Source organism: Emydura macquarii, unplaced genomic scaffold (assembly GCF_026122565.2).
Source record: "Emydura macquarii macquarii isolate MOO-44397 ecotype Brisbane River unplaced genomic scaffold, CSIRO-AGI_Emac_v2 contig_383, whole genome shotgun sequence".
Lineage (NCBI taxonomy): Eukaryota > Metazoa > Chordata > Testudines > Chelidae > Emydura > Emydura macquarii.
Window position 1 is genome coordinate 4,126,981 of NW_027130520.1, and position 12,885 is coordinate 4,139,865.

At 44.1% G+C, this 12,885-nt stretch overlaps 1 protein-coding gene across 1 annotated transcript in view; it reads left to right on the forward strand.

Annotated features, from left to right (window-relative positions):
- Positions 1-12,885, forward strand: part of CPQ (carboxypeptidase Q) — a 240,020-nt gene that overhangs the window by 153,157 nt on the left and 73,978 nt on the right. The window contains exon 5 of the mRNA XM_067536932.1: positions 1,052-1,163. Within this exon, the coding sequence (XP_067393033.1) occupies positions 1,052-1,163 (112 nt within the window). The remainder of the gene's footprint in view (positions 1-1,051; positions 1,164-12,885) is intronic.

Genomic DNA, 12,885 nt, shown 5'->3' on the forward strand with positions numbered 1-12,885 from the left:
CAATTTTTCACATTCTAGACAGGTAACATCTCCTTCAGAGAGCCCTTACATCTCTTCTGTGAAATCTTCTTAGTTTGCAGATCACTGATCCCATGGACAGTAATGAGCCTATGTCAATCCATCTGCAGTATGTGTTCATGAAGTCTGCATGCCAGAGACACCCTCCTTGTGACTTTTTTTGATGGACCTCAATGTAACCACATGTACCGCACATAGTACGCTGACTTTAAAAATGTTGGTGGAAACATTTTTCAGTTGAGATATGTGAAAGCAATTGTTTCATACTCAAAGCAGAGTTATTCAGGCTTTGTGTAGTGTAGATAGCCACAGTATATTAGGGTTAAATACTCTAGTTGTGACTATCAGAAAGAACTGGATAATATTGACAAATATGTATTTATAATCATTTAAGTGTCTTCCTAAAACTCTATATTTATTTTAAAATTCTCATATGACTAGTGTAACTATAAAGCTACATGGTGCTGGTGGCATGGTGGTGAGAGTAGATGAGTGGTGGTGTTTTATATTGTGGTAGCATGCAAGGAGGGGCTCCAATCATAGCCCATAGCCTCACTGTGCTAGGCACTGTAAAAACATGTTATAAAATGACTGTCTCTGCCCTGGTGACCCTACAATCGAAGTCCATATTTTCTAGTTATACATCCTAAAATAAGGTTAATCAGTTTTCATACTTCAAAGTTTAAACATCACTGCAGTTTGCTAGGCATGCTGTGAGGGGCTAAATCTTTCGCTTAAGCATTAGTCACTAGCAGATGCAGGACACCAGACTTGACTAAATCAATGATCTGAGCCAGTATGGCAAGTCCTGTGGTTCTAGATGTATGCTTGACGAATAAAGGATAGTGTTTAATATTAACTTAGTATTTCCTTTCTCTTGCTTTAAACTAAAAAGCAGAAGTATGAAAATCTTTAAAAAACCTAGGGCATATCTACCCCATGAATGCTTGTAGCACAATAGGTAGAAGCACCTTGTATAACTTTTCTAGTCTGATATTTTCCTATAAATGTCTTTTTCTAATTGCATTTTTAGGTCGTGCTGGTCAGCGGACATCTTGACAGCTGGGATGTTGGGCAGGGAGCCATGGATGATGGTGGTGGAGCATTTATATCATGGGAAGCATTATCTCTTATTAAGGAACTCGGTAAATATTTATCTAAAGAAATGTTCTAATGTGTATGACTTCCAAGACTCTCAGTAATTTTTTTAAAACTGAAAGTAGTCATCAGCTCCACCAATCTGAGCACAAATATTCACCATCCAGAAAAATATTCCTAAAGGTTTCCCTCTCACGCCACTTTCTTCTTCATAGGACAGAATTAATTATCACCTTTCAAAAATGAACAAACAAAAAAGAGTGCTTTGAACATTCATAGCCACCACCAAAATGTAATGAGAGTTTATAAATAAATGTATGTGAGAATAAGAACACTCTGTTTGATGTATATTGTTGACTTGACAGCTCAAATAATTAGAGTACACTTTTCTAACTGTGAATGCACCATTTATGGGGGGGGTTATTTTGAAAAATAAAAGCTAGAGTCCCACTGCTGGTAAAGTGAAGGAACAACATTCATGGGGTCTGACTGTGATTGTACTGGAATCTAAGGGCATGTCTACATTGGTGCTTATGCTGGCAAAACTTTTGTCACTCAGGGGTTTGAAAACACACTTCGCTGAGTGACATACAGTTTGCTGGCATAAGTGCGAGTTTAGACAGGGCTACGTCAGTGGGAAAGCTCTCCTGCCAACATAGCTACAGCCCCTCATTTAGGTGGTTTTATTATGTCAGCGAGAGAGCTGTCTCCCGCTGACATAACGCGGCTACACTAGCACTTACGCCGGCAAAACTTACGTCGCTCAGCAGGGTGTTTTTTTCACACACCTAACCGACAAAAGTTTTACTGACAAAAGTGCTAATGTAGACAAAGCCCTAGTATCAGCTAAATACTAGGTCAAACAGATAGTCTAGCATAACTAATTAGCACATATTGTAAGGGACCATTCAAGATGAAGTGGCCTGTTAAAACCCCTGTAGTCATAGGACAAAAAGGGGAGTTTGTGTTTTACTGATCATTGTAGTAAGCCACAAATCCAATGTCTTTATTAAGACTATGATTTTTAATGTCTAGCAATTTTATGATTTAAGCTCCCAGGCTCGTCTTTTGAAAGTATTGTGGAGGTTTCCTTTGAGGATGAGGACTCAGAAGTCCAATATAGAGTGATTGCTGTGTGAAAAGTGTTCATCCACAGGTGTAGGGTATTTTTGTCTTTTATCTTTTTCCTGTTTGAATTCATTTGAGAGCATGATGATTGTGTGGTTTCACTCACATAGTTGTTATTGGGACATTTAGTGCATCCGATGAGGTACACCACAATTTGTGATAAAATAGATCTTGCAAGGTGTGCTGTGGGGGATGTTGATCATTGTAGCAGTGGAGATATGTCTGCATGTTTTGCATCGATTCTGGCAGGGTCTAGTGCCACTTGGAGTTGGTGTGTCCTGATCTGTGGAGAGCTTGCTTCTGATGAGGTTGGAGAGGTTGGGGGTCCTTTGAGGGCCAGAAGAGGGGGGTTCAGGAAATATTTATTTCAGGGCGGGGTCCCCATCGAGTTTGGGTTGCAGTTGTTTGATGCTATCCCTTTATAAGTTTCAGTGTAGGGTGGTAGGCTAACAGCTAGGGGTGTATGGTTGGAGGAAGTTTTATTTCTGTATTGAAGCAGATTCTCTCTGGGTATTTGGGTGGCCAATTCCATGATGCGATCTTCTTCTTTGGCAGAGTGTCCTTTTTTGGTAAAGGCAGTTTTGAGTGTGTTAAGTTATATATCCTGGACTTTCTTCTCAGAGCACATGTTGTGGTATCTGAATGCCTGGCTGTAGATAACAGATTTCTTGGTGTGTTTGGGCTGGTTACATAGAATCATAGAATCATAGAGTTGGAAGGGACCTCAGGAGGTCATCTAATCCAACCCCCTGCTCAAAGCAGGACTAACCTCAGCTAAATCATCCCAGCGAGGGTTTTGTCAAGCCGCAGCTTAAAAACCTCTAAAGATGGAGATTCCACCACCTCCCTAGGTAATCCATTCCAGTCCTTCACCACCCTCCTAGTGAAAAACTTTTTCCTAATGTCCAACCTAGACCTCCCCCCTGCAACTTGAGACTGTTGCTCCTTGTTCTGTCGTCTGCCACCACTGAGAACAGCCTATCTCCATCCTCCCAGGAACTACCTTTCAGGTAGTTAAAGGCTGCTATCAAATCCCCCCCCTCATTCTTCTCTTCTGCAGGCTAAACAAGCCTCGTTCCCTCAGCCTCTCCTCATACGTCTTGTGCTCCAGCCCCCTAATCATTTTGGTTGCCCTCCGCTGCACTCTCTCCAACTTGTCCACATCCTTTTTGTAGTGGGGGGCCCAAAACTGGACACAATATTCTAAATGCGGCCTCACCAATGCCGAATAGAGGGGAATAATCACTTCCCGCGACCTGCTGGCAATGGCCATCCTAATGCAGCCCAGTATGCTATTAGCCTTCTTGACAACCAGGGCACACTGCTGACTCATATCCAGCTTTTTATCCACTATTACCCCCAGGTCCTTTTCTGCAGAGCTGCTGCCTAGCTCATCCGTCCCCAGTCTATAGCTGTGCATGGGATTCTTCCTTCCTAAGTGGAGGACTCTGCACTTTTCTTTGTTGAACCTCATTAGATTTCTTTTGGCCCAATCCTCCAGTTTGTTTAGGTCACTCTGTATCCTATCCCTACCTTCCAGGGTATCTACCACTCCCCCCAGTTTAGTGTCATCCACAAACTTGCTGAGTGTGCAATCTACCCCATCTTCCAGATCATTAATGAAGATGTTGAACAAAACAGGCCCCAGGACCGACCCCTGGGGCACTCCACTTGTGACCAGCTGCCAGCTAGACATGGAGCCATTGATCACTACTCGTTGAGCCCTATGCTCTAGCCAGTTCTCGATCCATTTTACAGTCCATTCATCCAACCCATACTTCTTTAACTTGCTGATAAGAATACTGTGAGAGACTGTATCAAAAACTTTGCTAAAGTCAAGGTATATCACATCCACCGCTTTCCCCATATCCACAGAGCCAATCACCTCTTCATAGAAAGCAATCAGGTTGGTCAGGCATGACTTGCCCTTTGTGAATCCATGTTGACTGTTCCTGATCACCTTCCTCTCTTCCAAGTGCTTTAAAATGGATTTCTTGAGGAACTGCTCCATGATTTTTCCAGGGATTGAGGTGAGGCTGACCGGTCTGTAGTTCCCTGGCTCCTCTTTCCTCCCTTTCTTAAAGATGGGCACTATATTTGCTTTTTTCCAGTCATCAGAGACCTCCCCCAATTGCCACGAGCTTTCAAAGATAATAGCCAATGGCTCTGAAATCACATCAGCCAACTCCCTCAGCACCCTTGCGTGCATTGCATCTGGCCCCATGGACTTGTGTATGTCCAATCTTTCTAAATAGTCTTGGACCTGTTCCTTCAGCACTGGGGGATGTTCACCTCCTTCCCATACTGTGCCACCCAGTGCAGCAGTCTGGGAGCTGACCTTGTCAGTGGAGACAGAGGTAAAAAAGGCATTGAGTACCTCAGCTTTCTCCACATCCTCTGTCACTAGGTTGCCTCCCCCATTCTGTAAGGGGCCCACACTTTCCCTAATCTTCCTCCTGTTGGTAACATACCTGTAGAAACCCTTCTTGTTCCCCTTCACATCCCTTGCTAGCTGCAACTCTAATTGTGCTTTGGCCTTCCTGATTTCATTCCTGCACATTTGTATAATCCTCCCTAGTCATCTGACTAAGCTTCCATTTCTTGTAAGCTTCTTATTTGTGTTTAAGTTCACCAAAGACTTCTTTGTTAAGCCAAGCTGGACGCCTACCATATTTGCTATTCTTTCTGCACATCAGGATGGTTTGTTCCTGTGCCCTCAATAAGGTTTCTTTAAAATACAGCCAGTTCTCTTGGATTCCTTTCCCCCTCATATTAGCCTCCCAAGGGATCCTGCCCATCAGCTCCCTGAGGGAGTCAAAGTCTGCTTTTTTGAAGTCCATGGTCCGTATCCTGCTGTTCTCCTTTCTTCCTTTTGTCAGGATCCTGAAATCGATCATCTCATGGTCACTGCTGCATAGGTTGCCACCCACTTCTACTTTCCCTACCAAATCTTCTCTGTTTGTGAGCAGAAAGTCAAGAGAAGCATGGCTCCTAGTTGGTTGCTCCACCACTTGCACCAGGAAGTTGTCTGCAACACTCTTCAAAAACTTCCTGGATTGTTTGTGCTCTGCTGTATTGCTCTTCCAGCAGATGTCCGGGTGATTGAAGTCACCCATGAGAATCAGGTCCTGTGAACTGGAAATTTTCCCTAGTTGACCGAAGAAAGCCTCATCTACCTCGTCCTCCAGGATCTATGAAGGTAGGTATGATGATACGAGTGTTTATTATATATAGTTGTCTGTTGGGTTCCATTGTTGAAGCTGATTGTGGTGCTCAGGAAGTAGATGTTACAGTTGGTGTGCTCCAGAGAAAGTTTAAGGGAGAGGTGGTGGTTGTTAAAATTTTGGTGGAAATCTATGAGGGAGTTTATCTGTCCAGAGGATGAAAATATAATTGATGTATCTCAGGTATATCATAGATTTTGTGGTGCATTTGTCCAAGAATTCTTCTATAAGTTAGCCCACAAAGAAGTTGGTATGTTGCAGAGCCATCCTACTACCCATGGCTGTTGGGAAGAGTGTTTGTTGTTAAATGTAGAATTGTTATGGGCGAGGATGAAATAGATGAGTTTGGTGATGTGTTTGGGGTGGATATCTGAGGGTCGTCCATTGTCTTTTAAATATTTGAGGCAGGCAGTGATGCTATCATTGTGAAGGATGTTGGTATATAGAGAAGTAACATCGATGGTGGGAAGAATGATGTTCTGAGGGAGGTTGTTATTGTTGCAGAATTTGTAGAGGAAGTTGGTTGTGTCCTGGAGGAAGGTGGCCCTTTATGTGGTGAGTGGTTTCAGGATGTGTGATGGGGGATGCTCAGCTCACTGCTAGGATGGTGCCTCCTCTTGGCCATTCTGGGGATTAGCTTTTCGTGTGGTTGCACGCCATTTCTTTGCCTATCTCTCTGTCTGCAGCCTCTCTTTTGCTCCAGGAACTGCGGCTGACTCTTCGTGACGTGGTGCTCCGACCAGGTCACTCAGTGGTTTCCCCTTCCATGGTATTAAAGTCTCTTCATATGAACAGGCACAGGCAGTGTTCCCATTCCCTGCCCAGCTGGTGCCGCTTCACCAATGGCAGGCAGGGGAACTCGATCTCACCCTCTACTCCAGGTTCAGCTCAGGGATCTTCTAATCAGCAGCCAAGGTCTATTCCTTCCTGGACCTTGCTGCCACTTTCCCTGAGCCTTTCCCACATGCCTGTCTTTCTCCCCTCTCTGGATTTGCCAGCCTCCAAACTTCTAAAAATAGACTGTTTAAATGGTTAAGCATGGGGCGGGGGAGCTGTGCTGGACTCTGCTCCTCACTGCTAAGCAAAAGCTGCCTAGATGCAGCTCCTGTGCCGCAGAGCTGTAGCTGGGCAGCTCTCACTGGCGGGGAACTGAGCCCATCTGCGACTCCCCCCTGCTCTTCTCTTGTCAGGGGAACAGCGCTGAGTGCTGCAGCTACCCTCTGCCCCCGCTGGGCTCCGTGCCTCCCCTACCCCTCTCCCCTTGCTGGTCTCTGCGCCCCTCTAGGAGCCAGAGCTGTCCAGTTTAAATGTAATTAGCTGTTTAAAACATTTAGACAGCTGATTACCATTTAAACGGTTAGGCTTTTGTATCCCTACTGCAGACCTGGGTTCTAGTCCCCGTGTCCTTACACTCGGTAGACTGCAAACATATCTTCCTTCTCCCAGGGAGTGACTGCAGACTACTTCCCTGCTGTCCCCTTCTTCTATTAGCGTCCAGACTTTATAGAAGCCCCATATGTTCCCTCACAGGTGGGCTTCTTTGTAATCAAGGCTGTCCAAACAGCTTCAGTTTTCCTCGTTTGTTGCCTAATTGGCTTATTGGGCCCACCCAGCCTAATTTAGTCCTCTTATGACCAGTGTGGGGAGTTCGTTTCTGATAAACAATAAAACTTAATCACATGGACCAACTATCCACTTCCAAGAAATGCAGGCATAAATATGCGTGAAATTTTTTCCCAGAAATGAGCCCAGTTTGGTCCTTCATAACCCCATGCAATTTTTAACCACTCAGTGTATGGCACTTTCTAAAGCCAGAGCTTAATTACATTTATTACTTTATAATGTCTTAATCTGATAAATACGAGTTGTGTTTAATTTCTTTGACCTCCAAAAATTAAAGATTTCTAGACATACTAACAAACTCTACATAGTAGTAAAATTATAAAACACTATATATTGTATGTATACCAGAGCAGGATTAGAATTAAAATCCTTGAGATTTCAGTATCTGCACAGAGGATAAAATGTACAACTTCCAGTAACAACAATAGAAAAATCATGTCTAACGATCTTCTCACTGGACTGAAGAGGGTGGGGTTTTTTATGCCTTCATATATCACTGTTCCTTAATTTCTAGAGGGGAGCCCGGGGCTGGGCTGTGGATTGGGAGTGAGGGGCACTGGCAGAGATGGTGGGAGCCCAGGCCTGGGCTAGCAGAGGGCTGCCCAGGTCGGTTCCTGGAGCGAGGCAGGGGCTGGGGGAAAGCACAGTGGGGTGGAGGTGGGGGAACAGACAGGATCTCCCTGGGTGGCGTGGAGCCAGTACCTACCTATCTCCACCACAGCCAAGTCCTTGGCAGCCAGTTCTGTCTCTCTTTCTAGCTGAGCTGAAGCTCCTCCAGGCAGCAGCAGCTGCTCTTCCCGTCCTCCTGCTGGGAGACTGATTGTGGTTACTCCTGTAACCAGGTTGACCGGACACTGCTAGGTTCACTTTTTGACCAGACTTTTCTGGTTGAAAAGCAGACACCTGGCAATAGGGATGCCGGAAGAGGGAGGGCCAGGGGGCCATGACCCCATCACTTAAAAGTGGGAGAACTGGGTTGGGAGGGGGCAGAGAGGAGTGAGCGGTGGGCAGGGCCTTGGGGGGGAAGAGGTGGAGTGGGGGAGGGGCCTCGGGGAGGAGTTGGAGGGGGTGGGACGAGACGGAGTGAAGGCAGGGGATCGGGGGGGGCGAAGAGGCAGAGTGAGGGTGGGGCCTTGGAGGGAAGAGGCCAGGCAGGGCCATGGTCTGGACACTGGTGTGGGCCCCTTCAGAGTGGGCACCATTGTAAACCTAGTACTGTGTGCGAACTACTTATGCTAAATTGTCTGTTTCATCTTGTATTTAGCTGTGACACTCTTAAGTACCTTTCCCAGACATGAGGGAGAACTCTGTGTGGTTCAAAAGCTTGTCTCTCTCACCAACAGAAAAGATAAAAGAAAATGAAATTACGAAATGCCCCATGCACTTCTTCAGTTCAGTTCAGTCTTAGAACTGCTGGAAATTTGTTCGTTGTCAGATTGAGAAAGTCTTGCTTAAAGTCCTGTGTGCCTCACTTTCAAAAGGATGGTACTTTAGGATTCCATCAAAGTTAGCCGATAAAAGATCTTCAGCATCATGACTGTGAAAACTGGCTTGTGTAAAACACATCTGCATTTTGGCACCCATTCAGCAGAGCACTAAGCACCTTTTACTATCCTTACTTAGCAAAGCACATAAGCCTATGTTTAACTTTGAGCAGGGGTCCCAAGTTAAGCATATGCTTAAGTGCTTTGCTGATTTGGGGCCCTAACTTTCAGACTGGGTACACCCTCCATATAGTGCAGCTTTAAGTAATTTTAAAGAGTGGTGTGAACAAATGACCAGTTACTCAAAGTAACTGGCTGCAGTTGTCTTCACAACTGTCTTATTTCTATGCACGATATGTGGTACACACATGAAGTAGCTTATAGTTCCAAATCATCTAAATGTTTGTTTAAAAATAAAATTAGCCCTTGTGATCCTCAACTATGGCTCAGTTTAACCACCAGCCTAACCTGTGAGGCTTTTCCACTGTTCTAATTACAAGGGTATGTGTAGTTGAAAATCTCACCATTCCTTGCCAAGCTCTTTATGGGAGAGAAGGATGTTAAGTGTTCTGTTATGCTGTTAGCCACTTGTATACTACAACGATGACAAATGCGAGACACTTCTATGAATAAATAAATGTATCTTTTATTTTGTCTCATTTGAAACCCTTCTCTCTTGTTTTCCTGGCCTCAGAATGAGAAGATTTAAATAGAGTAAAGTCTGTGACTAAAAGTAATGTAACTGATGGCTTTTGGGTTATTTTGTTTTTTTGGGGGTGTGGAAGGGTAAAATCATTTTCAGTTTTTCTCTGTGGGAATTCTTAGTTGCTTTCAAAGTTGTTTTTGTCTTCTCTTTTGTATGATTCTTGAAAAATCATTCATAGTCCCTGCCCTCCTCCCCCAATTAAATCAAGTTTCTTACACTGGTTGACTTTGTCCTTCGGAGTGTACTGCTTGGTATCTACAAAGAGCTAGTTCATAGTGACTTTTTGTTCAGTGGGTTTCTTTTCATGCAGGAATAAATGCATTGCTCACTCCTTGTTGAAATATTTGATTTCCTCTAGTAGTAGGTTGGGCGGGCCTGTACGTTTACTGTAAGTCCTGTGGGGAAGTCCTATTTTTCTCAGCTGGGAATTGTTAGTCTTTGCTGGTGTTCTCTGTTGTGCTTTGCTGGTACATAAGTTCTTCATGTTACACCAACATAATGTGCATCTTGATCTTCTCATGGTGGTTTGTTAATGCAAGATTTACATATTCAGATGCACAGAACAGAATATTCCATAATAAATGACAGCAAAATTAAATATGCATAAATTATGTGACAAATAAATTAGTGAACCAAGCTGAGCTTTGTTTAGAATCATACACATAGAAAATGGGTTAAATATGTTGCTAACTATAGCACAGTGAGTTCAAACACTACATTTTGAACCCTGGAGACCTGGCTTCATATCTGGTGTGGATCCCAAGTGAAATGAGTTTATGGTCTCCAGTCTAGTCTGTAGAGGACATAAAATCACTGCATAATTTGGCTTGTCTGTGTGCACATGCATAGGTTCTATTGCTTATTGTGGGTCTCCAGGCAAGCAGTACTGGTTCTCTCGCTAGATCAGAGGTCTTCAATGTGGGACGTGCCCCCCTAGGGGGGCATGGAGGAATGTTTGGAGGGGCGTGGCCAGGCCCAGGGCCAGCCCCCATGGGAGGCGGGGAGGAAGCGCCACCCAACCTTGCTTGACTATGGCCTCTGGCTCTGGCTCCCAGCTCAGCCTCGGTGCCCGGCCCCTGGCTCAGCCTCAGTCTCTGGTCATGGTGCATGCATGTGGCCTCGATGCCTGGCCCCCAGTTTGGCCTCAGCCCCTGGTCGCTGTGTGTGACCTCGGCCCCAGTCCCCTCTTCAGCTCCTGGTCACCACGCCCAGCCACAGTCTCGATGTGTCCAGCCCCCAGCCTCGGCCCCTTGGCCTGCCACAGCCCCCAGCCCTGACCACAGGCCCCCAACAATGGCCCCACTCCCAGCTGCAGCCCTTGGCCCTGACCATGGCTCCGCCCCTAGGCCTCAGCTGGGGAGAGACGAGAGGGTGTGCGCACAGGATTAAGGTGGAGCATGCAATACCAATGGCAAAGTGAGACTGTTTTAAAGGGAGATGAGCATTTTGGGCAGATATCCATAGATGAATACTAATCTACAGTGAACTGTATGGTTTTACTTAATACAACCACATTATCTCCATGTGCTGTGCTATCCTGTACTCCCATAGTCACTCACCCTACTAGTTATATTTGAGACCCATGAACATTCACACCTTTCTGAAATGAAGCAGCAACCCTGGACTAAAGTTATCCAGAGTTGTCTTTTCCCATTTTATTTAATGCTGAAGTTTGGTGAAGCACAAGGAAAAGAAACCAATCTTCACCTAGAACTATTCAAGCTTATACTTGTGGGTAATTCTCTGCCAAGCTGGTTTATAGTCAGTTTGCTTAAAAACAAAGCTTGAAGCATTGCCACAAAATTTACCTGTATGTAGGCAGATGAAGTAGTGTGCTCACTCCTTACCCAAGTAATAAAGATGTCTGTAATGCACAGGGCCAGATCCTCTGCTGGTGCATTTCCATTTACTTCAATGGAGTTATGCTGATTTAATTTAGCAGAGGATCTGGCTCATAAAACTTCTTTTTTTTTTTTTTTTACTTACGTTACTAATTACAAACTAGAAACCTAAAAACAAAATAATTTTTAACTGAGTTTGTAAATCACCAGTTGTACAACTAGTTTACATGTGCGAAAAGAACCGGTTAGTTTTGACACATCCTGGTACCTTTCTCTGTTTACAAACTATGTTGATTGATTGGTTTAAAAAGTTCAGTTCTCTGTCCCATTCACATCCCATAATGTTCCCTGCAGGGTTTGCCATTCCAGGGAAAGGGAAAGATTAGATAAATAACTATGTGCAATAAATAATCGCCATATAGTGGGCTAAAATTTACTGAGCACCGCATTTTGCTGTCCATCCGAAGTGTAGGGCTGAAATGACTGGGAGGGCTCTTCCCAGCTTGATATCTTGATGGCTTCTTTGATGAGATAATTTGTTTGTGTTTCTCCCTTATGAATTCATGCCTGCCACTGCCATGGCAGTGTTGCTCAGAACCGGTACCTATTTATGATGTACTTAAGGCAAGAAGTGAGGCACTGTGAGTCTGATGGTTTCTGAGCTCGAGCTAGTTTATGCTTTTCTTTTGCTGTTATTCCAGCAACATTCCTTGTGTTGTTTGAGACCAGGTGAACAATTTCCTTTCTCCCCTGCCTCTCTTCCATCAGTGGAATCTGGAGTGGGTGGTCCGAGAACTTTCTGGCAAAGTCTGTTTTGGATCATTTGTGCTGTTGCCACGATTTTAAGGGCCGAATTACTGAGAAGAGACCTTTACCTTGAACATGAGGTTAAGAGAGATGGATGATTAGGAGGGTAATGGAAATTTTCAGAGGGTTATAGTATGGCAGTGGAAAATTTCCAAGCACAACACAATGGGCATCATAACTGCATTAGAGAATATGGTTGGTATCAGAGCTACAGCCAAGCCTTGGTTAATCAAGCCAACAGCTTTCTTTTGTGTCTTCTATTATGAATATTGTCACCCCTTTTTGACCTGAGTGATTAGTCAATTTGTGAGGTCTTATGTGTTGTTTCTGGTAGGGGGAGAAATTGATGATGGAGTCAGGTATTTCTTTGATGCAGTCCATTTTATGTACAAGGAATGTACAAAAGTTCTATTTCCCTGGACACAGTAAGCATCAAACAGCAGGAGATATTTTTTGCTCACAGTTACAATCCTATCATACTTATCAAGAGTTAAATCTTCAAAGTATTTCTTAAAGTGAGTGCTGAGGTTTGTGAGATGACCGCTGATTATTGTTTTCACAAGTTGAAATTAAGGTTCGTTTTCCTGTAAAAATTTGTCCAACAATGGAAACATATCAACATTGTCACTTTCCAGCTGTTCCCTCCAGCAGTCAAGTTTCTTCAAAAAGCCATCGATCTTGTCACTTAATGACAGAATGTTGGTGTTGGGACCCTGAAGTGAGACATTCAGCACATTTAGTTTTTCAAAAATATCCATCAAGTATGCTAAGTTTGATAGCCACTTAGAATCAGTGAAGTGTTCTGCATATGATGACCCAACGCCAGGAAGAAACAAAGGCAGCTCATCTCTCAGCTCAAACAAACACATTAGGAATTTCCCTCATGACAGCCACCACACTTTTGTATGTTCGGAACCCATTTTCTTGCATAACATTACAAACAATTTTGAATTTTT